At 40.9% G+C, this 25066-nt stretch overlaps 2 protein-coding genes across 2 annotated transcripts in view; one reads left to right on the top strand and one right to left on the bottom strand.

The window, feature by feature from the left end:
• Window positions 1-1509: 1509 nt before the first annotated feature.
• On the top strand, window positions 1510-4703 carry SDR42E1 (short chain dehydrogenase/reductase family 42E, member 1; the record flags this gene model as incomplete). Its single annotated transcript, XM_082289836.1, has 3 exons — window positions 1510-1550; window positions 2229-2330; window positions 3596-4703. The coding sequence occupies 3 exons, from the start codon at window positions 1510-1512 to the stop codon at window positions 4701-4703; spliced, it is 1251 nt and encodes a 416-aa protein (XP_082145962.1).
• A 6820-nt stretch (window positions 4704-11523) lies between these two features.
• The window catches only part of PLCG2 (phospholipase C gamma 2), a gene marked incomplete at its 5' end in the record, with an annotated part of 50716 nt that continues 37173 nt past the window's right edge, over window positions 11524-25066 (bottom strand). The window contains 11 exons of the mRNA XM_082290249.1: window positions 11524-11637; window positions 12419-12603; window positions 15989-16077; window positions 16388-16555; window positions 17744-17858; window positions 18849-18994; window positions 19582-19791; window positions 20746-20848; window positions 23482-23639; window positions 23892-23958; window positions 24927-25023. Of these exons, the coding sequence (XP_082146375.1) occupies window positions 11595-11637; window positions 12419-12603; window positions 15989-16077; window positions 16388-16555; window positions 17744-17858; window positions 18849-18994; window positions 19582-19791; window positions 20746-20848; window positions 23482-23639; window positions 23892-23958; window positions 24927-25023 (1381 nt within the window). The 3' untranslated portion in view covers window positions 11524-11594. The remainder of the gene's footprint in view (window positions 11638-12418; window positions 12604-15988; window positions 16078-16387; window positions 16556-17743; window positions 17859-18848; window positions 18995-19581; window positions 19792-20745; window positions 20849-23481; window positions 23640-23891; window positions 23959-24926; window positions 25024-25066) is intronic.

Below are 25066 nucleotides of genomic sequence, written 5' to 3'. Positions count from 1 at the left end.
CATTTGCAGCCATATAGAATCCTTATATTTAGTATTTAGGAATACATAAGTGATTTTTTCTGCTTGTGAGCTAGAATTCTCATACCTCTGTGAACATGCCATTGATTTTATGTCTGGATGGTATCTTAGGGGATGCCTCAAGGCTGTTTCAAACCCACTCTCCTGCTGTACAGACAGGAAACAGGGAAATCAGCTATGACTGAGGGATGCCCTCCACTCCAGACACTCCGCACATCTCTACAGGTGCAGCAGCTCTGTATAATCAGGTACAGCACCAGCTCCATCTTGAAATTTCTATTTAAGAGTCCAGGAGGTTCACCAGCAAGAAACCATTGCTAAAAAAAATCTTTAGTACTTACAGAATTCTTAGAATCTGTTTAGTTCTAATTCTTGCCAGCCATCAATCAAAAACACAACAGAGCCTACTGCATCTACTTCTGTCAAGGTTTTGCAAAACAGAAACTTGCAGGGTTTTAAGCAGTTTTGACACTGGATCCACTCTCTGGCATTCCCCAAGTGGCTCTGTTCTGCAGATGAAAAATGGAATACACCACAAGCCAGACTTTGATCATGTAATTCTTCATTGTTTTCCTATTACGGCTCTCTCCGGCAGACAGCTGGGGCTGCTGATGCTGAACTCAGGAGCAGTTCTGCTGCAGCCAGGCAGTGCTGTGCAGTGTCTTCCCACTCAACCTCTGCACGGGGCACTGCAGACTCCTGTGGGTGTGTTCCATGGTTCACACACACGACAAATGCAGCAGGATGTGGGACAGCCACTTTCATCCAGGGAGATGCTGTGAGCTCTCCCAGACATGGTGGAACATTTGAAGGCAGCTGTGGTACCCTCAGAGCACCAGGAAATCACAGAATCATTAACGCTGGAAAAGACCTCCAGGATCATCAAGTCCAACCTTTGACCCCACCTTGTCAACTAAACCACAGCACTGCCATGTCCAGTTTTTTCTGGCACACTTCCAGCACTTCCCTGTTCCAATGCTTGACAACCCTTTGCATGAAGAAATGTTTGACAAGTTCAGAAATTCCTCTGTCCACCCAAACTGCCCAGGGCTCAAGGGCTCCTAAGACTCTCAAGTGTCCCAGACCTCTGCAGAGCCTCACACCCCTGGGACGACACTTGCAGGCACTCCCTGAGGGAATCACAGAATGGTTTGGGTTGGAAGGGACCTTGAGGATCATCCAGTTCCAAGCCCCCGCCATGGGCAGGGACACCTTCCACTAGACCAGGTTGCTCCAAAGCCCATGGAGCTGCCTTGTGATGGGGCAGCCACTACTTCACCAGGCAACCTGTGCCAGGACCTCAGCACCCTCAGAGGGAAGAATTTCTTCGTAATATTCAATCTAACCCTACTTTCTTTCAGTCAGAAGTCATTCCCCCTTGTCCTGTCACTACACGTATTGCAAATAGTCTTGCGCCATCCTTCCTGTAAGTTCCCTTCCAGGTACCGGAAGGCCACAAAGAGGTGACCCTGAAGCCTTCTCTTTTCCAGGATGAACAATCCCAGTTCTCTCAGCTGGAGGCAGCTCTGCAGGTGGGCTCTGACCTTAGCGGGGCAGAGGGGCAGAATCCCCCCCTTCCCCTGCTGCCCACACAGGGGGATCAGCCCAGGGCACGGCGCGTTCAGGGCCGGGGCAGATCCGGCTCCCACCCACCAAGAGCCCCGAGCCCTTCTGCCGGTGCTACCCCATCTGCCCATCCCCAGCCCGGATCGGTCCCCGGGGGCTGCCCCGACGCGGGGGTGCGGTACCGACATCGGGGCGGGAAAGGCTCCGATTCCACCGCGGTTTCAGATCGCCCCCGGCCCCGAGGGGAGGGCGCCAGCAGCACCCTCCCGTCACACGAACCCACACAGCGCGGCTGGCAGCGGCGGCACAGGCCCACAGCCCCGCCGCCATCTCGGGCTGGCCCCCGCCCCCCCGGCTCCATTTCCCGGGATCCGGCACCGCCCCGGGAAGCGCGGCAGGAGCGGGCAGGGACGGGACCGGCACCGCAGGTACGGGGGACCCCCGAGCGGGGGGGACAGGGCTCCGCCGCCTCCGGGAACAGCGTCCCTTTGGAGCGGTCCCGGCGCTGAATCTCCTTCTGGCAGCCAGGGAGGCAAAGGGCTGCGATTAAAGCGCGAACGAGATCAATGAACAACTACGGGAACGTGCGCTGATGCTAAAACGCGGCTTGGTTTTAATATGTGTGTTTGCGATGTGTTTTATAGGTCAGTCCCAGCACACAGTGCCAAAGGAAAGAGGATGGAAGAAGGAAGCGCTGCCAAGGAAAGAGTCCTCATTACTGGAGGAGGGGGTTATTTTGGCTTCCGGTTAGTGCATTAAATAGTTATTACATACAGGAATAAATGTAAGAGGTTGCTCCTGGGGAGGCAGCAAAATCCATCTGTAAAAGGGAAACCTGTGGGCCTAAGACACCTGATCCAGTTGATCCCATCTTCTGGTTCATCCGGGGTCTCAGTTTTAAAGAAACTCTGTTACTCTGTTTCCAGAGGCTGTCAGCAACGCTGTTATCCCGTTTCCAAATACCAAGCACCAGCTGCCTCGCAGACATTTTACCTGTGTGCTCACCTCTGTAGGGGGGTAGGATCACCATCATCAGCCTGCTCGGAAGGACAAGCCTACGCTTGTACACACATTTTTCTTTTGACATGCAAATAGTTACACATGTGCTTAGCTCTATAGATTAACAACTCCAGCTGAACTCTCAAGAATGTATTATTTCCATGAACAGCGATGGTTGAGGATTACAGTTGTTAATAAGGTGCAGATTTCAGTGAAATCCATTTTCCCTTGCTGTAGCTGGCTCTGCAGGCCATGTAAAGAAAAAATCCTATTTTGAGCCCTAGACTATAACTGCTTACAGAGGAGAGAGAGATCACAGTCAGGACCAGAAAATAAAGTTAATTTCAAGTCAGGGGAAGGAAAAAAAAATCTCAGAGGATGCCTCTCTGACTTCTGCTTGGCTTTTCCCTCCATTCTCATCCCCTTAAAGCACAATAGACATACAAAAATGTAGGGAAGGGGAAGAGAAACACCGGAGTTATACTCTGTGTCAATACCTGTGACTTGGAGTAAAATGTAGACATGTGGCAAAGCATTCGTAGCAGCTTAGAAGCATCTCTCCCACTCCTCTTCTCCATAAATTTCAAACACAACAGCAAAGACCAACCTGTTGTTTTGACAGAACTGGGATATCACAAAAGCAGTAAGATAAAACAAGTACAGCTTTTTTTTTTAAAATATTTGGCAATAGTTGCACATCTGAAAGCTGCTGATCTGAAGGGGACAGAACTTCTCTTCAGACAGTTATTTCTCTTCAGAATTTTTGTTTACAGCAGTTCTGCCTCTTTTTTTCATTTTTCTTCTCCAAGTATTGATGGAGTGTGAGAAATTAGTTCAGTACCTAAACTATCACAGCTGGATCTTCCCTATAGTAGGTGGCTGAGTATTTAAAAGACTCCCATCAGAAAAATAATCAGCATGAAAACAGTTAATAGTCTTCTCTCCCTTCCAGGTGAAATGTTTCATGCACCATGGTGCTGTATCCTAACATACGGTTTCTATCATGTTTCAGTTTAGGTTGTGCCATATATCAAAAGGGAGTCAATGTGATTCTCTTTGATGTCGTGAAGCCACTTCAAACTGTGCCAGAGGGAATAAAGTTCGTGCAGGGGGATATCTGTTGCCTGTCTGAAGTGGAAGAAGCTCTCAGAGATGTCATCTGCATATTCCATATCGCTTCCTATGGAATGTCTGGCAGGGAGCAGCTGAACCGAAAACTTATAGAAGATGTTAACGTGAAAGGAACAGAAAATGTCATCCAGGCCTGCAAGAGCAGGGGAGTGCCGAGTCTGGTTTATACAAGTACCTACAACGTGGTATTTGGAGGCCAGGTTATAGAAAATGGGGATGAGTCTCTGCCTTATCTACCTCTGCACCTTCACCCTGATCACTACTCCCGAACGAAATCTTTGGCTGAAATGAAGGTGCTGGAGGCAAACGGTGCTGAGCTTGGAAATGGGAGAGGTGTCCTAAGGACCTGTGCTCTCCGCCCAGCAGGGATCTACGGGCCTGGGGAGCAGAGACACCTTCCAAGAATAGTCAGCTACATTGAAAGGGGACTGTTTAAGTTTGTGTATGGAGACCCTCTGAGTCTGGTAGAGTTTGTACACGTGGACAACCTGGTCCAGGCTCATGTCCTTGCCTCTGAGGCCCTCAGAGCCAGCAAGCAGCACATTGCTGCAGGCCAGGCCTATTTTATTTCAGATGGCAGGCCTGTAAATAACTTTGAATTTTTCCGACCGCTAGTGGAAGGTTTGGGTTACAAGTTCCCAACCTGGCGCCTTCCCCTCTCCCTTGTCTATTTTTTTGCATTCCTTACTGAAATAGTTCATTTTCTCATAGGGTGTGTTTATAACTTCCAGCCCCTCCTCACTCGCACGGAGGTTTACAAAACTGGTGTCACACATTATTTCAGCATGGAGAAGGCCAGGAAGGAGCTGGGCTATGAGCCCCAGCAGTACAGCCTGGATGAAGTGGTGGAGTGGTTTAGATCGCAGGGATGTGGACCAAAGCCAAGAAATTACACCATGATGCATCTGGTTAGGGATGGAGGACTGCTTTTGATGCTGATTGCCGTGCTGGTTTCATGGTTTCCATCTGCAGCGACATTTTCTCTCTGAAAGATGAAATGCTGAGGACAGAATTTGGTTATGTTCTCTGCGTACTCTTGGTTCTGACAGACAGGTAAAAAAAGATTTAAAAAAAATATATATATTTGTGTGGTTCAGGTAAATAACAGCTTTATCCCCAAGAAACAGATCTGCTGAGTAAAAAAGTGTCGTTTTTTAGATATACCTTCTCCCAAAGTAAAATTGATAAGATCACTAACAAGGTGAAACTCAGTATTACTGCAAACAGCATTTAATTCTCAGGTACAACAGCACAATACAGTGAATGGAACAAATGTCCTTAGGCTGACTCTTCCTCCCTGATGGAATTATACTCCTGATCCCTGCCCTTTATTCCTAAAGAGTTGGTGCTACATGATCCAGAAGAGAATAAACTTATTCTTTGATCACATTCCAAACCCCAGTTCTGCTTCCCAGCTTGGATATATATATGCCTAACCAAGATTAACTGATAAACTGCTAGACAATAAACAAATGGGGTTTTTACATGAATACATTCTGGTATGCTTTCCTGAGTTAATTCTGGGATATCTAATGACATTTCTGGAAAATGCACCGTGGTTAATCTAAATTACAGCAAAGTGCTTGAAGCACCACAGATTTGTAGATTTTTCTAACAGAAAAATATGCCTGTTTAAAATGAATGAGCTAGATGAAGTGCATTCATAAATAAAGCCTATGATTTTTCCCAGCATTATTGAGTGGTCAAACAAATAATTCATCAAAGGCATTTGGTGAGTGATTGCATTCACATTCCACTACTTACAAAACATTTTTAGCCTTTAATAATATTTCTTTAACACCTGATACCATCTGAATAGAATTTCAGCTTTGTAATAGAAATAAACACTTGCTACAAAGAAACTCATAATTTTGTGGAATTTTAAGAATAGAAGATAAGACCTTGTTAAATACAGGTCACTGCTGTTCCATGCAACTCTCTCTGGCAATTTAATACAGAAACTGAGAAACTTCACCTCAAATGTTAAACACAAAGTTGTTTTCCCTTAACTCATCAGCGTTACAGCTTCTGTACCCCTTGATAAAAGCAGAATCCTTGAGGAATTTCAAACCTCTTTAGTCTTTCCATTTTAATAGGTGAAGCTACACTGATCTTAAATTAATAGTAACTTCCAGATACTTCTGTTAAACTCTGCTGCAATTGAAATGGGGAAGTAATGAAGAACCAGAGAGTTCCATTGCACTGTTAAAAGATTCTCAGAAAAGAAGAGGGCCTAAATAGAGGAACCAAGCTAGAAGTCCACTGCCACCCCTGCTTAGAAGATGCAGATTTTTGTAGCTCATGGTGACTGAAGACAGCATTATTTTTTGAGTGTTGAGTTCTCTTCCTGAGAAGTTTACCTTTAAAAAACCCCAGCCCACACTATTGATAACTTTTTGTATTTTTATGCTTGAAATCTGACTTTTCTCCTTCATTCCCCTACCAGTAAGTACACCATGAAAGAAACTAAATTTAATACTTAGCTTGAGGGACAGCTCAAGAGAGAACTCACTTTTTTTTCCCCTCTCTAATAGCAAATAAGCTGTTTGTGTAGCAGGAGTGTTGCACTCTCTTATAAAGAGCTTATGTGCCTCCAACTGAGTGCTGATGGCACAAGGGCCACTCTCCAGGAGTCATTAATATACATAATCATCTGCAGAAAGAAGAAACCTTCTTTTTAATAAAACTGAAAAAAGACAGTCATGACCTCATGAAAGCACTGGGCCGATGCTCTCTTTCCAACAGTTCTTTTTTCAAGTAGAAACCACTTTGTTCTTTTCCCCTTTAAGTTCTCTGGCTTTGACACAATGTTATCAGAAATAGATTTAAAAAATTTAATGCCAGCAGAAGACAAAACCAAAATGTAGAAGAAATTGCACAAGCCTGTTGCACAGAAACAGCGTCAGTATTTCATTCTAAGTCTTGTAAAAAAATTGTTTTTAACATAGGGAACTGAAATCCTGTGCCCCAGAGGACTTTTCTCTGCTATTTGTAATCTTTTAAAAAAACTCAGCTCCTGCTATTTATAATTTTCTCAATGGTGGGGTTAGTGAAAAAAACCTATGGAAGGGTTCCTTAAGCCATGAATCCTAAATCCATGCTGTCAGTACTGGCTGACATTCAGGCCCTGGACAGCTTTTGAGGTACAGCAGCAGCAGCAGCTCCTGAGAAGCCAAAAATAGCCCAACAAACCCCCAAACACCACAATTCTTGCAGAAGCTGAGCTCAACACATGAAGCTTTTCATCTGCCTGGAGTCAAGGACAGAACTCTCTGATAACAGAGCATTTTTTGTCCTAATGTTCCATGAGTGTGCTCCAGCACACGGGATTGATGTGGGGACACACCCCAGAGCCGTCATCGGTGCACTGGGGTTCATTAATTCCATATCAATTAGCTCCATCAGTTATTAAACAAACCTAAGTCCTGACCACAGCAGAGGTGAAGGATAGGCTTGCTCTTTCCAGAAGGAAAACAGGCAGTCTGTGGCCCAAGGAGATACTTCCAAATTGCTTGAAAATTCCATCCCAGTAGGGACAGTCACAGCTGCTCTATTTGAAGTATTTTACAATGAGAATTCTCTCTCCTTTTTCCTGTTTTTTGTCATTACTCCTCCTGCATGAATTGCTGGGTAAATTAGGGTAATTAATTCAAGTGTTGTGTCTCTTTTCAAGTTTTAATTTATTACCTGGTTTCCTGAAACTGAATTACCAGAAATGCACCTTAAAACTGAAAGAGAAAAATGAAAATATAGCTCCGATTCAGTTTTTCCTGGTCCTCAAAATTACTGAACAATTGATAGATGCCTCACTATAATGAATGCTGCTGATGTTTAAAGTGAATAGTTTAAGAATATTTGGCCAGCTACTTAACCTCAGGCACAGCATGTCAATGTGTAAATTTTCCAGATATACATGAAAACTTATACTTTTCATGTGCATTTAAATATATTTATTTTTGATGCTTAATTAAACAGATTTTTACAGGCCCTTCTCCTAAGGGACCCAACCAAAATGTCCCTTTGTTTCTATTTATTACTGATTTCCACATACTTTCCAAAATACAGTGGCATATTTAATAATTCACTATGTGATCTTCAGAGAAAAGGGTCCTGAACACTGATAATTTACACATATTGTAAAAGATCTGGGGATTAAACTGCAATTCAGGGGTACACAAGTGTTGGGGGAACTACTGTTTTTTTTAGTCAAGCTCACAATTCCCTGTTTTGCTGGAGTAACAGCTAAAAATGTAGACTAGCAATGAATAAACTGCTTTTAATTTAATTTAAATTCTTTTAAAACTAATAGCTGGGCATGCTTATAAATACTGTTATGGATCTGAAGATAAATTCATCTCTGAACTGATTCTGAAGATTAATTTTCATTATATTTAACTTCTATTTCTCATTATATAAATGGAATTTCAGTCTGGAACAAAGCCAACTAGTTGGACTGCACTAAAAATGCTGACACATGACCGTAGCAGAATTCAACCACTGCACTTCAGCTTCCCCACCACATTCAGATTTTTCCAAGTGGTTTGGAGAATTTTAAGATAATGGCTGGTGCACAGCTCACATCATCTCACCATCTCCAAGGTTAAAGAACTGCAAAACTAACAAAATGCTTTCAACAGAGAAATATATACATATGTTGGGGTGGAAAAAAAGTGAGAACACAGGCAACAAAACACCAAAATGTAGCAATTTTTTGGACTCCAAAACTCATGTGTACCAATATTTACAAATGCAAAGGTGATAAAGACCATTGGGCTGATTTAATGACCTTCTAGAAGAATTAGGCTGAAGACACCTCATACTGATTCATGTTCAATAAGCACGTAATTTTGATCAAAAGATGAGAAAAATTTTGTTCCCAAGACTCCCAACAATTAAAAAAATCACCACATAAAGGCAGAGAGCATTCACCCAGCAGCAGTCCTCCCTGTGCAATCTGTTGGTAAAAATCAATATTACTCTTCTTCCAAGTTACCACAAATTTAATCTTTGCCTTGCTCAGATTTTATTGTTCAAGCTCATACAAATCTGATTCTCATTACAGTTGGAGTTTGTATCTGCCTCTCACTGAAAAAGGTTGGTTTGGAGTCACAAGTTAAACTTGATCTTTGACCTTTTCCTTCTGCCTCATGTGTTTGGAGCCAGAGGAAGTGCAATGATACCCTTATCTACTGGAACAATCATTAAGTCAGTTCATCTTAAAAACACAGAAATGCCCTTCTTCCAACCTCTAGCAAAGCACACCATACCACACCAGCAGATCACTTTTCAGTAAGAACTCACTGCTTCAAATGACTGGCAAAAGTAATGAAATTCAACAAGCAATACTTAAACAAAGAAGCACCTGGCATCATTCACATTAATGTGAGATATCAAAAATTATTTATTAAAATAAGTTATTTCAATGATTTAAAACAGCTTCTAAAAGAATATAACAATTTAACAACTGTTAACTTCAAAAATTTATGAATGTTTTCCCTCCTGGATTAAAAAAAATTAGCACACACATTCAAACCTACTTTCATACTCAAACAGTTGCAACTGTGAAAAAGTTGCTACAGAGTCTGCCCCGAGGAAGAACTGATAGGTGAGGTCTTGAAGATAAGACACAGAATGCAAGAACCAAGAGGAGTTAGAACATAGCCTTCCCCACCACTTGCAAATCAGCAGGAGAGTCACTGCAATATTTTCATTCTGCACACAGTGTAACATCATAGTCTGGGAAAAATTCTTACTGTAAAACAAAATGCATTTCCATAAACACTGATGGAGTGCCTCTTATAACTTCTGACATCATGCATGTGTGGAGAATGTGCACAGGACTTTTCAAAGGACGACAAAATGTGCTAATTCTTAAATATTTGCACAAGAGCAGCACAAGGAACTCACTCCTATATCCATCACACAGTGGCTGTGCTGTGTCAGGAATACACACACCAACGAAGGAAGCCAAGACAAATGGCCAGTTTGGTTGGGTCTGCTCTGGAACTGAGCTTAAAAAGAATTCTGACGAGCAGAACAATCCAGACCTGGATAATGAAGATAAAACCAGCTCTATACAACAGTCTGGGTTACAGCTCCACCTCCCAAATCCACAGTTGATGAGATTTTTTTCTTTGTTTGACATGGGTTTACACCCATCTACTCCTTGAAGAGGTCAATCACAGCTGGGTACTGAAGAGATTTCAGACAGGATGAAAAAGCAGAGAATTGCCTTTAACTTTTCTCTGATTTTCAGTTGGGTGATTAGTAATTAATTTCTTTATAATAAAACATTTACAGAAGCCACCCCTTTGTGGGATACAGCATTATAACACTTTCATCTCTGAGACAAGACTGTCTTTACACAATAGCTGAAATCTCAAGGGGGTTTCTCAAGCCATCATCTGTGAATGCACAGTGGCATCAATTAAGTGCCTCTTGAAACAACAGAAGTCACAGCGTGGGGAGCAAGAGAAATTGAAAATTGCTGAGGCAGCTGCATCAGGCCATGAATCCCAAATCTGTGCAAGTCCTCTGTGATCAGAAGCACAGCTCTGTGTAAGCAGCATTTTGTGCCTCAGGCAGTCACTCCAAAAGCTAAACTCCTCTGCACATATTTGGAAGTTAAAGCTGGGAATATAGATAGCAAAACTCCACCCATGTAGAGATAAGACAACCAGGAATTTGATTATAACAACACAGCACTAGCACAAAGGACCAACACATATAGAAATTATGACAACTGCTGTTAAATATTCCATTGAAGCATTTTAGTTCTGCTCTGGCACGAAAATACACTTGCTAATCTAACAAGTATTCTCATCTGCAGCTCCATGTTCTTGATTTGACTAAAGGCACCAGGAGGATGCACCTCTGTATTTGTGCACACTCTCATTCTTGGATTAGTTACATTTTGGGAAAACGGTCTACATTTACAGAACGCTATCATTTGACTATCATCTACGTAGGATTGCAAGATTAAAAATTGACAGTTCATTTAAAAATTCATTTCTAAGCACATTAGCAGCTGGAAGGATTTGCAGAAATGATTCTGTACAAAAGTAAGTGCTTCTCAGAATTTTAAATACCTTCCCTTTCTGCAAACAAACAGATATCTCCTACTGCATATCTTAGAACTTCTCCCAGTGCCTCGAGGCTGTGAACACAAGTTCACAGGAGCTATGAATAGAGGCTCACACATTGCTCCTTTCCTAAACCTTTAAAGAGAGTTCAGCAGAAAAAACACAACTACAGTCACAGAGGGTATTTGCTTTCAACAAAATTAACATATTATCTTGTTATTGAAAATGTAACAGAACACTTTTAATAAGAGACAATAGCTGCCCAAAATATTTTATACAGTATCAGCAGCACAATCTGCTGCCTTGAGGACTAACATACATGACATGACAGTGCTGGTGTAGAAGTGCTTGTACAGCATTTAATAAATTAAAAACTCACTACTAGTTCATCTTGAGGAGCCAGGTTGTTAAAGTGGTGTGATTCCATGCATGCAAATTGTTGTGACTGCCTTATCTTCAGCCTGTGTACACACATACAGGAGATGATTTATACTTGTACTTCAGCTACTGATAATGAGAAGTGAGGTCTATCCAACTACACATCCTCAAGTTTTAAAAATCTTGAATACACAGAAGCTCTGGCCTGCACAGAGGGTATGCTTTGTACAGAATATAAATTATTAGGTATTAAAACAGATTTTTTTAAGAAGAAGAAACTATAAAGGAAATCCGTATTTCCTCTTCCTCCTCTTCTTCCAGTCATTCCATCTGATGAAACCGTCGCTGAGTAGGATGACCAGGATAAATTCTTCTCTTCCTGAACTGCACCGTAAAGCACACATCAAAGAATTACGGGCTCTAAGAGTAGAATTTGCTGTTACTAACTTTCTTCTCCTTTAATCTTAAGGGAAAAGAAAAGGAAAAAGTCAAGCTTAAAAGCAATTCAGAGGAAAACAGTCTACCAAGTTCAGTGTACTTGGATACCAATGGCAAGTAATATATCAGCAATGAGCATTGCCATTTTTTTCCCTCAATAAATGGGAGCAAACAAGTGATTCATGCAGCTGTTCAGCACACACAATAAAAGGTAAGAATATTTAAAGTCTTGAGATCTACTCAAAACTTCCTCTTGGTACATGAAGCCTCTCTCTATCTCCCTCACACTCAGCCCAAAAGTGGCAGGCCAAGGAGAAGGAACCTTCCCCTAAGCTCTGGATAATGTACTGACACTGAACTGACAATGCTGTGCTGTTACAATTCAATACTGGCTTTATCTTTTGTGGTTTGTGTATCTGTTCCCACATATTTCATATGTGCATGACATTTCCAGGGACATAACTCTGATAGCACAGCAAGAATGAAGAGGTTTATTTATTTGTCTGTGTATACTTCCAGGCTTTCCTCCCAGAAAGCAGAAGAGAGGGATATAAAATCTCACAGGATTACAAGTGTCACTGTGATCACTGCAACTGAGATGTCACTGAGCACACATTCCACAGCTTCTGCTGGCCTCTAGTGGCTTGAGGCCCAGCCTGGCTTCTCTGCAGCCCTTCCTTGTTTCAGATGAGCTCATTCTACCCTCACAGCACTTTAGATGCTCCTTTTGATATATTTGAGGTTTCCTTACCATAAATCCTGTCTAGACAGAGCTGCCTTGGAAGGGAGAATGATCATCAACCCACCTGCGGTTGCAAGTCTCTTGATATATCTGTAGTTTGTGCTCATTCACGTTGAATTCTTTCAGTATAGCATCCCTGTTGGGATTCCTTAGGTTCATGTGGCTGTCATAGAGGAACAGCTGGTTATTAAGCTCCTCCTGGCGCTTCCGAAGTTGCCGACATGAGGAATAAAGCTCTTCTTCACTTTCCTTCAAAGGAATATTGGAAATCAAGGTAACTTGCAAAACACGTTCCCAGAATGACACAGAATCAACAGAGTTTGGGGGATTATTTTGTTTTCCTAACCACATTTTAATAGCTGCATAGAATGTTTGATGGGATGTTTCTGGAATGTTTCTGGAAACAAACTAACTTAGAAAGCACGAAAAAAACCCCTCAGCCCCACAGTCTGTCCAGCCATACCATCTTGACAGGGGCATCAGGGATGTTCTAGCACAGGTCACAAAATCTGTGTACCTAAACACTTCTATCAGAATATTTTTTCCTAATAGAGCATGTCAGTCTGTTGAGGGGAGAACAGAAAATAGTGTATCATGATGACTTATCAGATTATAATAATATTAAAAACACATTTTTAAAATGTTTCATTTTTGGCTCTTCCATCATATTTATGTATCATGTGACAAGGTGACAATCCTGGGGATTTTCTATTAAAATACAAACTAAAGATCAAAATACTGACTGGTAAATAGGACCCCTAACAGCAGCAAGTACTCAGACAGTCAAGAAAGACAGACAGATCCTGCATTTCTATGTAACTACGGCAATTCAGTACTTGTAGAGGAACTGAGTAAGTCTGAATTTCAGTTGTGGCCCACAGTAGAAGGTCTCAAAATATTCCACAACTATAAAACAATCATCGTGATTCCCTTTAGGACTTCAAATTATTTTAATACTTCAAAACTCTGGATGCAAAAGCTGCCTCTTTATAAAGTTACTAGTGGGGAATAGAACTAGCGGGACTGAAGTCATAATTTTCACATCAGCAGCAAAACAAGATACTCCTTCTACAAGAAATGACATGCAATCAATAAATGTAATAAATCCAAACATTTTGAAAGGCAGCATACTAATAAGAATGCCTCTTTCTGCATTCAGTCCAGATGTAGGAAAATTGATAGCTTAGCAACACACCCAAGGGATTTCAGTTACAGCAACATGATCCTTTCCTAAACCTTCTTTTTCCTCCTGAAACACATTCCTACGCAGGTATGGGTTGGAGCAACTGAAACAACCTCAGTGATATGCTACTGATTAATATTTTAAGAGTAATTTATTTAATTTTTGTTTGTAAAGGGGTAGGAAACTTTGTATTCCCAAATCACAAAGGAAATGCAGATTGTTAATTACCAATTTGCAGGTGTAGTCATCAAGAAGCATATATACTACTGTTACTTGTTGTAAATAAATGTATCCACAAAAGTACAGCTTAAACTGCATTTAAGGATGTCCACTTCAATCTTTAAGTCAAGAACATATACACCATCAAGGCTGACTGTAGTCAGAAAAAGCTGAAGAAATACATACACTTTCTGAAGGAAGTAAATCAATTTTCAAGCAAATAAGACATGCTTATAAATATAACAACCACCTCAGTACAGTACAATTTCTACAGTATCAAAAAAACCTGTTTAACTTGTACAGGAACTGCATAAGGCCCCACATAATAATTCACAAATGTACATGCTTATGTCTACAATATTTTTGCTTTACTATTCCTAATAAACTCCACAGCCATCTGTAATTCCTCGCCATAATTTTGTATTTCATCTCCAAGAGCACACAGATGGGCTCTGTATATAAACAGGCCTGTTATTAAATGGTATCATTTTATGGAGGGTCATCACTTTTTAAAAGGAAGCAGAGAAACAGAGGCAGCTTTGATCTTTTCTGATGCTTCTTGAATGATCTGGCAAAAGTTCTAGAGTTGACAACTTTAGTGAGCCTGGGTCTGTTGCAGGCTGCCAAACAAAAGGAAGTTTTTGGAATTTCTCCTGCCACTGCATTACCACCCAGAGACACCAGGCATTGTAAAAACACCAAGCTGAGCTGCATCTTCATTTGGCTTAACAAGCAGAAGGGGCTTCTAGAGTGTGAAATGTGCTACTGTCAAAGGAGTCAGTGCTGACAGATTGGGGGACAGACTGCTGCTGTGAACAACACTGAGAGCTGCTCCTGCCCCAGGCAAATAATGATCTGGGTTCCTGAAGACAAGCCACAGCAGGAGGGATTTGCAATGCATCCACAAGTGATGTCCATGCTCAGCATTAGGCAATGGTGATTTTGTCGATTTTCTCAAAGGCAGCAAGCCCTAAACCAGCAGTGTCCCAGGCCTCCTCTATCAGACTCGAGTCCGTGAAATATGAACAATTTAAATATTATCTTGAAAGGACATAGGTCTCCTGTTTACACACACACCACTGGGCTCAGCTTCTAGTCCTCTCCTGCTCTCAGAACCCCTGGCTGGCTCACAGAAGGAACCTACAGGAACCTACTACAGCTTTCAACACTGTCATTGCACACGCTGTCCTTTTACATCAGGTTTTATAAGGTGGCTTTGTACAAACCTCCACAAAGCATGTTTGAAAAAGGCTTCCACTCCTTTGGGAAAAACAGTGTGACTGAATTCAGAAATTCCCAGTTCAGTGTATGCAACTGCAGGCACAAATCCCTCCAGAGACATAATGACTTAAGAGTTCACAGAAGCTGATGTTTCAATCAGAAAAATAATATACACTGGTGTGAAGTGCAGCATGGGCTTGAATGATTTGACAGACTACAAATAAGAAGTTGAACTTTTTTTTTTCTCTGAATCAGAACGGTGCTGGAAAGCACCCTGAAACAGCCACTTCCCAGAAGCATCTTTGAACTTTCATCATATCACAAGTATATTTAAATTGCATAATATATTATTGAGAAAGACTCTGAGAAATATCCTTCAAATCAACATGATACAGCAGCACCCTTGGAACACCAACAAACACTGTTCACAGATCAGCTGCTTTAATGCCTGCATTCATGAGCAAGGATGCATCATTTTTTTTCCCCTTATGTGTTTTAAAATACTACTACTTCAAGTAGGTGTTTAGAGAGGCTTAAAAGAAGCAGATTAGCAGTTATTTAAGAACCAGATATGTCTTCTCCTTGTTGGGTTGTTTATTTTAATGAAATAGTGAGAGAAATTACTATCTTCTATTGCTGAGGTGATTTCTTTTTTTATGTAGGACCTTTAAAAAAAAGATGATTCTATGAAGCCAAAGCTGATTTTAGCTACCTTTGCATGGCATCAGTCAGTTAACAAGGAAAGACAACAACCATGCTGTTACAGCAAAAACTATTGGAGGTAATGAGGCTTTGTTTGTGCATTATTTCTTTTAACAACCGTGTAATCTGTCCACCCAGAGGGAGAGTAACTCAATTTGTGCTATTTTTCTTCCCCAGTACCTGCAGAAGAAATGCCTGACAACAGCACATCAGACACAGAACAGAAAACTGAATCCTCAGTTCCTGCTTTCCATAAAGAACTGATAACAGACACACTAAGTCCACAAAACAAACCCCAGTGGTCCTCACCAGAACTTGTTGCATCTCACAGTGCACCAGAAGCGAGGCCAGCTCTATGTCTTCACTGTAGCCATTCTTGAGAGGAACTGACCTAAAACCTGGGGCAGGGGGAATGAAAACAAAGGGCAATTAGAGTCCATCAAGGGGGAATTTGCACTCACAGAAATGGTGCACACTGTGAACATTCTTCAGTGTTCAAATGCTCCTCTGCTGAGAGCAGGGTCTGCTATGGCAGTTGGAGAGAAGCAAAAGACAAGACTAGCAAAATTGAGAAACACCTGATTTCACATGCTCTTGAAAACTAAAGCCAGAGGAAGGAGCTTCATCGAGGCAGGAGGGAGCCTGGCAGCAGAGTCTGGCACAGTACAATAATGCTCAACAGCACCTCATTATAACCACTGATCTCACCTGATTTGATTCCTTTGATGGGAAAAGTGGCATGTGCTAAGAAGTTGGGATCACTGAACATATCCTCCTCATAAACAACAAAGCGCAGGAACGCCAGATTTGGGTCGTAAATTTCAAATTTCACTTGCTCTGCATAAGGTGCCCAAGTTGGATTAAGGCCATTGTCATCTGCAATGAAAAGGAAACATTTGCAGGATGAAGCAATAATTTCACTTCATTCACATATGGGTATGTATCCCAGGACATTTTCTAGGCATACAGAAGCCCAAAAATCCTATTTACCATCTGTCTTATGTTGTAACCTTGCTTCAGAAAGTTTGTATTTGTTTACTTCGTGGGAGAACTAGGAGGAAACTTGGCAGGGATGAAAATCCATGAAGAAAAGCTATTATTTGTGTTTGTACATGGACATGTATTTGTAAAGAGAAAAAAGAAAGCTAATTAATTTCTCATATAAGCCTCACGCTCCATATCCAAGAGAAAGCAGGAAAAGCACTAGGAAGATTAATGTACCTTGGCCCAATTTTCGTAGTCATGTACAGAACACCAAGATTTGCTATATGTGACACAACCAGGAAGCTCGCTCTCTAAAGTCTTAGTCACTTCCCACAGAAAGTTTAAATCATAATCATCTTCTCTGAAGTACTGAGGAGCCACAATGCACGTTTTGTTTCTGCCTCTGTGTTTATTTTCCACTGGTATCACTGGTTTGGATAATCAGAACCAAAGCCTGTTTTTCACCAGAGGAACACTGTTGCATCCAGAAATACTAAATGGTGAAATATGAAGTGGCTGAAATATTGTCCCATTTCAGTACTCTTTAAGTTCATGTAAACACAAACACATTACTTATCCAGAACTCCCCAGGACTGAGCTTTGATCAGACTTCTAATGCATTGCAAGTTACTCTGTTTTACAGCCCTATACACCCAAGCTGTCTCCGAGGGAGTGCCAGTCTTAGAACCTCAGTTTAAATAAACACAGTCTGGATCTCACAGTAGTAACTCCCCATTTGGGCCAGACTTTTGGGAACTGACTAGCACTGTTGGAGGCACTCTCAAGACAGTAATACTTTAAAATATGCAAATACACAAAACTTATGCTTGGGCAACAACATAACAGAATGGGACTTTTTTCCCCCAAACTATAACAGTACTGTTTTTCCTAAATTTGATATACAATGAAGTTTCTCAAATTAACAGGGCCCGAGATAAGCAAGAGAACAAGACTTTGTGACTCATCAGTCCAGAGTTACAGTTAACTTACTCCCCCTATAGTGCTCATCCTCTGCTCACGTTGTTTAAGTACCCTGGAAGTACAACCATATCCCAGCAACACAGAAACCCAGATACTCACTCACAACTGTTGTCTTGAATTTGTTGTTATCATATTCAGCCCCACAAATCTCAACCTCTACAAAGGGACAGGCGATGCTTCTACCAAGTTTAGGGAGATGACGAGCACCTAAAACCTGCAAAAGCAACTGTAAATTATAACCACCTCCCAAGGAAACTTGGAATCATTGTTGCTGAACAGAAGTAGCCTACAGAACGAGAGGGCGGAAAAAATCCAGAACATGGAAAAGTACACTTTCTCTCTCTTGAATATGTTTGCATGTATTATCTGTGCCACCAATAACAACACCTTCCATAGTCTGGGTAACTCAATGATTTTCATTGTGAAAAAAAAAGGCACTGTAGCTGACATTCATTACACACAGTGTGCAGCTCCAGGCCAGGCCTGTAGCACAAGTTTTGTTATCTTTCTTCTGTCTTTATTACATACCCATTTCAAGACATTTCTGCTTTGAATTCACAGGCCGTTTACCTCATCTTTAAACTGTAGTGAAGAGTTTCCTCTTTCTCAGAAAACACACTTTGAAAGGACATGTCTTACTGCATAGCAACTGAGAACAGAAACAAGTCCAACCCTGTCTGGCACCCAGTCAAGATGGCAAAACTTTCCAATGATAAACTCATCTCTTGAAGAAAAATGAGAATGACATTCAGATTAAGTCATAGTGGATTAAATATGATGAAGTGAGGGTCAGTTTATTAGGTTTTCTGTTTAGTTTCTACATGTCATTACAAATATCTTTCTTTCACACTCAAAATCCCTAAACTAGTTAGTCTGCTGCTAATCAATCTCCAGTAGGACCCTGCTACTAAGAACCCATTTGATTGGAAATTCAAGTGAGTTCATTTGATGTTTTTATTAGAAATTACACAAAATCATCCCAGGATTGTGGTTTCAGTCCTATAGCACGTTCTTCATTAGCATGATAAAGACATGTATTTCTTCTCAGGAACCAGTGAAGTCACTTTTATTCTCACACACACTGACATTTAAAAACAGTATTTTGACAATCTGTCAGATCTTGCTCTGAAACATAATAGCTTTATTTTTAGTTTTATAGATATTTATGACTTGTAAAAAAGCATAATTTACAAAAGAGATTTACCCTCACTGTCATAATCATCTGCAATTTCCTCTTGGAGTCATTTGGCATTGGGTCATACTCCTCATTTCTCATGCTCTCCGGCTGCAGCACATAGCCAGTGTGTCCATTCAAGGAAAACAAGGCATGGTTCAATTGCATGTATTTATCTGGGGAGAGAGTTAAACAGTCACAACACAAGATCCCCTGGAATAAAGCTAAGGAAATACCAGATTAACAGCTCCTCTCTGCAATTCTTTCTGGTCAGCACTTTACCGGAAAGAGCTGGAATGGTGGGAGACTTGCTTCCTTCAGTAACTGAATCTGACAGGCCATTTCTCACCAATTTTAATCCCAAAAAACCCCATCTCTATCCCCAATTAGTTTCCTATCAATGTGTCACAAACTAGCTGGCCCTCACCAGGAAGTGGAATACAGCCTTCCCTGTGGCTGCACAACCATTCATCCACCTGAAACTCACCGTAAACATCTCTCCTTGCTTATCACAAAGAGATCGAGGTGAAATAAATCTTTCAGGGTTTGGGGGCAGTTAGGCTCAGAGACAGGGCTTTTGGAGATCTGTTTCTGGGGGCCAGCTTTGGATGGCAACCCACACATTAAAAAGCAAATTAAACACCCTTTCTTGCAGGAAGTCCAAATAAATAGGACGGTGATTAGAAGGGCAGAAGGGCCAGAAAAGGGCTCATTTATAGTGAAATGGAAGATGCATTAGATCCTTTTTCAAAGAGTAAATTACCTGGAGTTTGGAAGTTCAGAGCCACCATCTGGGAGCCACAAAGCCAGAGGCGAAACGGGTCATAGTTGGATGAGTCAACCCTCTGTCCTTTGGGATAGACGCGAGTCAAACCCTTCAGGTTGTACTTCAACAGCTCCAGTGGCTTTTGCTTAACAATGCTCTCTGCCTTGGTTTCCACAAAAGAACGGATTTCTCTGAAATCAGGATTGTCTACACAGGGATGGGAGGAAGAACAGTGGTTACCAAAGGAAGAAAGATGTTGACATTTATACTGTATTTTTACCAACACTTTGTTTTACTTTGTTTTGCCTTGTCCTTTAATGCAATAATTGGCACAGTTTTCATGCAGACACGGCAAATTGGTTGAAAATCAAGCCTGAAAGTTAAAATTGCCTGCCTGCCACACGCTTTACAGAAGGGCAGATAAGAGCCTGTAGTCATGTTCTCATCTCATTGCTAATAATGTACTTCTGATCACTATAACACATATTTAAATGAGACATCTTTTCCTGGGTTTAAATGGGGAGAAGAAAGGGTGAGCCAGGGTTAGCCAATGCCTCAAACAATGACTATAATTATAATGTCTTAAATGTAGTGACAGCTTATTAAAAACATTTGCAAAGAAACTTAAAGAAAAAGGGCACGCTTGCTGGCTTCTCCAGCAGCAATGACAAAAAACTGGAATAAAAAGTACATATTTAAGTGTCACAATCCACAGCTGCACTTACACAGGCCCAGTTATATTATGAAGCCATACATCATTCCAACAGCTTAGTCCTGGCAAACATGTTCTTACAGTAAAATTTAAAAATGCACAGTAAACCTATTTATGAAGGTTTTTTACAAACAAATCACAAGTGTTCAGCCAGAGATTTTAGTCTCAAAAAAGTCAATTGAAATGTAACTAGTGAGCTTCCCCATGGAATATACATCTGAGAGGGTGCCTCTAGTTAACTAATTAAAATTTGTGACAGTTCTTTTGTGATAGATGAACAGCACCAAGTTCCCTGGTGTACAGCTTCAAAGTGCTATTGAAAACTGCCTAGGTGAGGCAGAACTTTGTTTTCCAGTAGGATAGATTTTATCTTCAGACCTAAAATCCCAACTAACATCTGTAAAGATAGTAGAAAGGGTAAAATTCCAATGTAACATCAAAGGCAATACCTAAATTGTCCTTGGTTTTGCTTGTTGGCTTGCAGTAGATTACCAGATCAGATAATTCAATAGCAATTAACTGATTCTTTTCCCAGTATTTTCTCCTGTTCTCCTGGAAAACATAACAAAGTTTTAGATTATAGGCACACTGAGTATTATGGCACAGTAGCTCCAGGGTGCACTCTAATGAATGCCTTCTCTGGTGCCCAGATTCCTACCTGATCCTTTACACACTTGCACAGATGCAATGGCCTTTCAGATCCAAGTCAGAGAACAGGCAATAACCAAACAGCGAGGTTTAGCTGGGCATGTACTTTTGGGGGTTTTTGGTGGGGAGAAAGGTGGTGTTTGGGGTTTTTACAAGCAAGGGTTTCAGTTCTTCCCTGATTAGTCTTGCTCAGAATCCTGGCAACATTTTTTTTTTCTTTTAATGTGGCTCTACTCAATTCAATTTTAGTTACATTCTTAACCCTATACCTCATATAAATGCAAATGTATGCAGAAAAAATGCAAAGGGTAGTGAAGTGTCTCTGTATCTATTTATAATCCTTGGCAGAACTTAAGTCCTGTTAGTAACTCCCAAACAGTGAAATTCAAACCCTCTGTGCATCATTCTTATGTTGTTTTCTATTTGTGCACCAAACCCATCATGTTCTGTAAGAAAATCATGTGCAATCTTGTTGAAATCCCCACTACTAAACCCACTCTCTACTTCCACGTTTGCAAGCACCTGCTCTGTGGAAGCTGAGCAATGTTCCCTGCCAGCAGAGACTGGGAACTGCTGAAAGCAGAAAGACATGTCCTGAGTGGAGACATTTGGGCTGGAGGCTTTTCAGGCATAAGAAGCAGCTACAGAATAAAACATGTTAGAAGAGTCCCATACTGAACAGTGATTAGCTTTGGCACAAAAGATCATGAAGCAGCAGCAATCAGGAAGCCTTCCAAAAGAATTCCCTCAACAAGACAAACATAAAAGGAATGAAAATCAGAACTAGGGAGCCGTGAGTTTCCAGAATATCTCACTGAACCCAGGATTATACATTGAAGTCTAAGAAAGACAAAGAGGAATACAGTTTTTAGACTTGGAAATAACCTTCAGAAAAAGCTGTACAAACCTCATTGTACTTAGTGATCCACCACAGTTCCCAGACATTGCTCAACAGTAACCAGAGCTCCAAGCAGCAAAAGATCACTTTTAGGTGGCATGAGCTCCTCTCTAGACAGAAACCTCTAGTGATAACCAAGCAGGAGGGCAAGGAACAACCACCCCGGGGAGCATGGCAAGTATCAGTACTGAGCAGAGATTACAAGATACACGAAGCTTAGTTTTATTTTTTGTACATAACAGACATTGCCCAAAACCAAACTCACTAATAAATCCCCCGGTATCACATTGCAGCAGAGTCTTAACTCACTGTGCTTTTTCCTTCCCAAAATTCAGCCTGTTAACTGTACTGACAACAAGGGCCTTGCCTCATCTTCATCCCCTCCCCATGCTGCAGTCAGTCTATCATGTGAACTTTGTAGAGGCCATGCTGTGAGAAAGGCCTCCCAAGTGACAGAAATGAGTTTTAAAGCATCTTTGAACACAGACTGTTTAATACTTCTCCAACTGTACAGAGAGAGAAAAAGCTGCCAGGCTCCTGAAGAGCCATTGTTGTAGCATAAAAAACATTCAATTTGGAGACACTTCTTTTAGGTCATGTTTCTCTTTTTCTCATTTTTATTTCTAAATGAAAGCCTGGCACAAGAACTGTATCTCTCCTCCCCCAACAATAGGTCAACGGCTCCTGTTGCTTCTCCCCTTGCTGTATTTACAGTCCTCTGCTTGAGACATCAACTTGTCTGCTATAAATAGGATCAGGACAACCCTCAGAGCACTTCCATTCCATATGACAGATAAACAGCATGAGCCAACGTGATACTGAAACACATTTTCCATCAACCATATCACCCACTTAACAATAAAAGGTGAATAAAAGCAATATAAAAAAAAGAGTATCCTTAAGAACAGCCAAAGTAAGGACTTTTTGCAAGTCAGAGACTTCTTAAATACTAGAAAGGATTACAGGGAGGTAATTTAGTACATCAGAGCAGGAAAAGCAAGTCCTGAAGTGGCAGTAGAGGGACATAGAAGTTAAATTTAGGCAGAATCCTTCAATTTTTAGGCAAGTTTTTGGAAATACTACTACTGAAGAACAGGGAAACCCAGAATGTGGTTATTAGTTACAAACAAAGTATTAGCCAAATGATTCTCTATCAGTGCCACTGCATTCACTGGAAAATAGTTAGCAAAGAGGATAGAGTTTAGAGAATGGCAGCTCAGATTTCACACATTCTCACTGGTGGATTCACAGCTCTGAAAAGAACAGTCTGATATCGGAGCTTCTGCTGCTTAACACTGGGATGAACCAGTGTGACCAGCTGTAAAATTGCAGTGGTATCCACTCTGGCCTAGCAAGCACACTTCACTGAGGGGCAGGGTGCATCACAGACAGTACTCTGCTGGAAAACTCCTGTTAACATCAATTTATGTAAAATGCTAATTCACCTACCATTCCCCAGAGAGGTTATGGAACAAGAATCACAGCATCAATAAAATAAACAGACAACAGCACTATGCGAGAGGGTCAAGGACCATGTGAGAGCAACATTTAGCACTAGAGGGCAGCTAAAGACAAAATCTATTGTAAATTTATAGCAGTACATTATTTAAAACAACAACAGATAAATTTGTAGCAATACCTCTTCTGCTGTTTTCCAAGTGATCTCACGGATACTTTGGTACCATTCAAAGAGTTCTTCTACTTTATCAGTTGCAAACTCAACACATGGATCCTCTGGATTCTTAGGTTCCAGAATGAAGACAAAAGGCTTTTTGTGTTTTCCTTGTGGCATTTTCACTATTAGGTAAAACCATAGCAAGAAATTTATACTGAAATTCAACAGCTCTTTTTCTAAGCTGCCATTGTTGATTTATTGCAGCAGATACTGTTAGGAAGTTTCAACATATTAGTTGTGCTGGCTATATTAATACAAGTAGGTGTTTGGGGGGCTTGATTTGGTCTTTTTAAAATCCCTCCTGATAAACATAACAGAGTCTACTCAAAAGAGAAAGGTCGGGTGTCCATATATAAGCACCAGAAAATACATACCAACGTTGTACGTATTGAGCACCAGAATGCCACGACACAGAGAGCCCAGTGGGTTGTCCTCAATGATCTGAAAAACATGAGTTAAATCTGACCCTAAATCTCTTGAGTGAACATGCACAGGACATTAACAAATAATAAATGTGCACCATTAAATCTAATCTCAGCTTTACTGAAAGCATGCCCACTATGATGTTTGAAAGCCTGTGTTTGAAAGCCTGTGTTTAAAATCCTGTTTTCATATCTAAAAAACACACGAGGATCTCTTCAGTGAGAGCAGTCAAAACAAGATTACTTTGTAGTAGCTTCTGTCCTGACACAACTGTTCATTTTTCAAGTCTGCTTAAGGTTACAGTAACCAGGGGGCAGGAAATGTAATACTTGTGGTTTTCTACAAAGACTTCTGGAAAATCATTGGAAGTGCTTCAGAAGAACAAAAGAATTCAACGTTTTATTTTTAAAATTCAAAAATGTCAAAACTTATTACTGTGGAGTTCTGTTTTCTTTTGTTCAAGAGCTCTTTGTCCAAGACACGGGACCATATTTTTTAGATTCTTTTGACAAACAGGATTGGGTTAGCTATGCATAAAAACTCTATAATGAAGAGTAAAATGACAAGTAAGGTGTGTTTGGACATATAATTTTCTTATTTGCAAATATTAAGACAGTGACTATAAAGGAAAACTAGTTAAGTTTCAGGCATGTTATTGTTTAGCCAAACTATGAAAAATCTAAACTGTTTATGATTTTTATGAGCAGGAAACAACCAGAATCTCCTAAAACCTCACCAATTCAGCTATCATAGAATCACAGATACCTAGGGGTCCCTTCCAACTCATGATATTCTATCTCCTTAAATAGCTTTCAGCATGGGATGCCCTGAAAAAAATATTCAGCAGCAGGGAACAATGAAAAATGCATTCATTCCTCTATTCTGTGCTCTCTCAAACACAGCACACAGAGCTGTGAATGTATGAACCAGACTTCCACTTCCAGCAGATAGCCAAGGAAATGTAGTGTTCAAACCGTAACCCTCACCTGATTTTCAAGCTCAGCAGAGCTATCAGATGACAGATCTTCAACATAATTAGATGGAAAATAATGTTGGACTTTTTCTCCATAATCCCCCTTCCACCTGAATTTAAACAGAAAAGTAGACAGAATGAAAAAAAAAAAAA

This window comes from Coloeus monedula, assembly GCF_965178545.1.
Source record: "Coloeus monedula genome assembly, chromosome: 13".
Taxonomy (NCBI): domain Eukaryota; kingdom Metazoa; phylum Chordata; class Aves; order Passeriformes; family Corvidae; genus Coloeus; species Coloeus monedula.
Note: the sequence above shows the minus strand (reverse complement) of the source record. Positions and strands in the feature narration are given on the sequence as shown.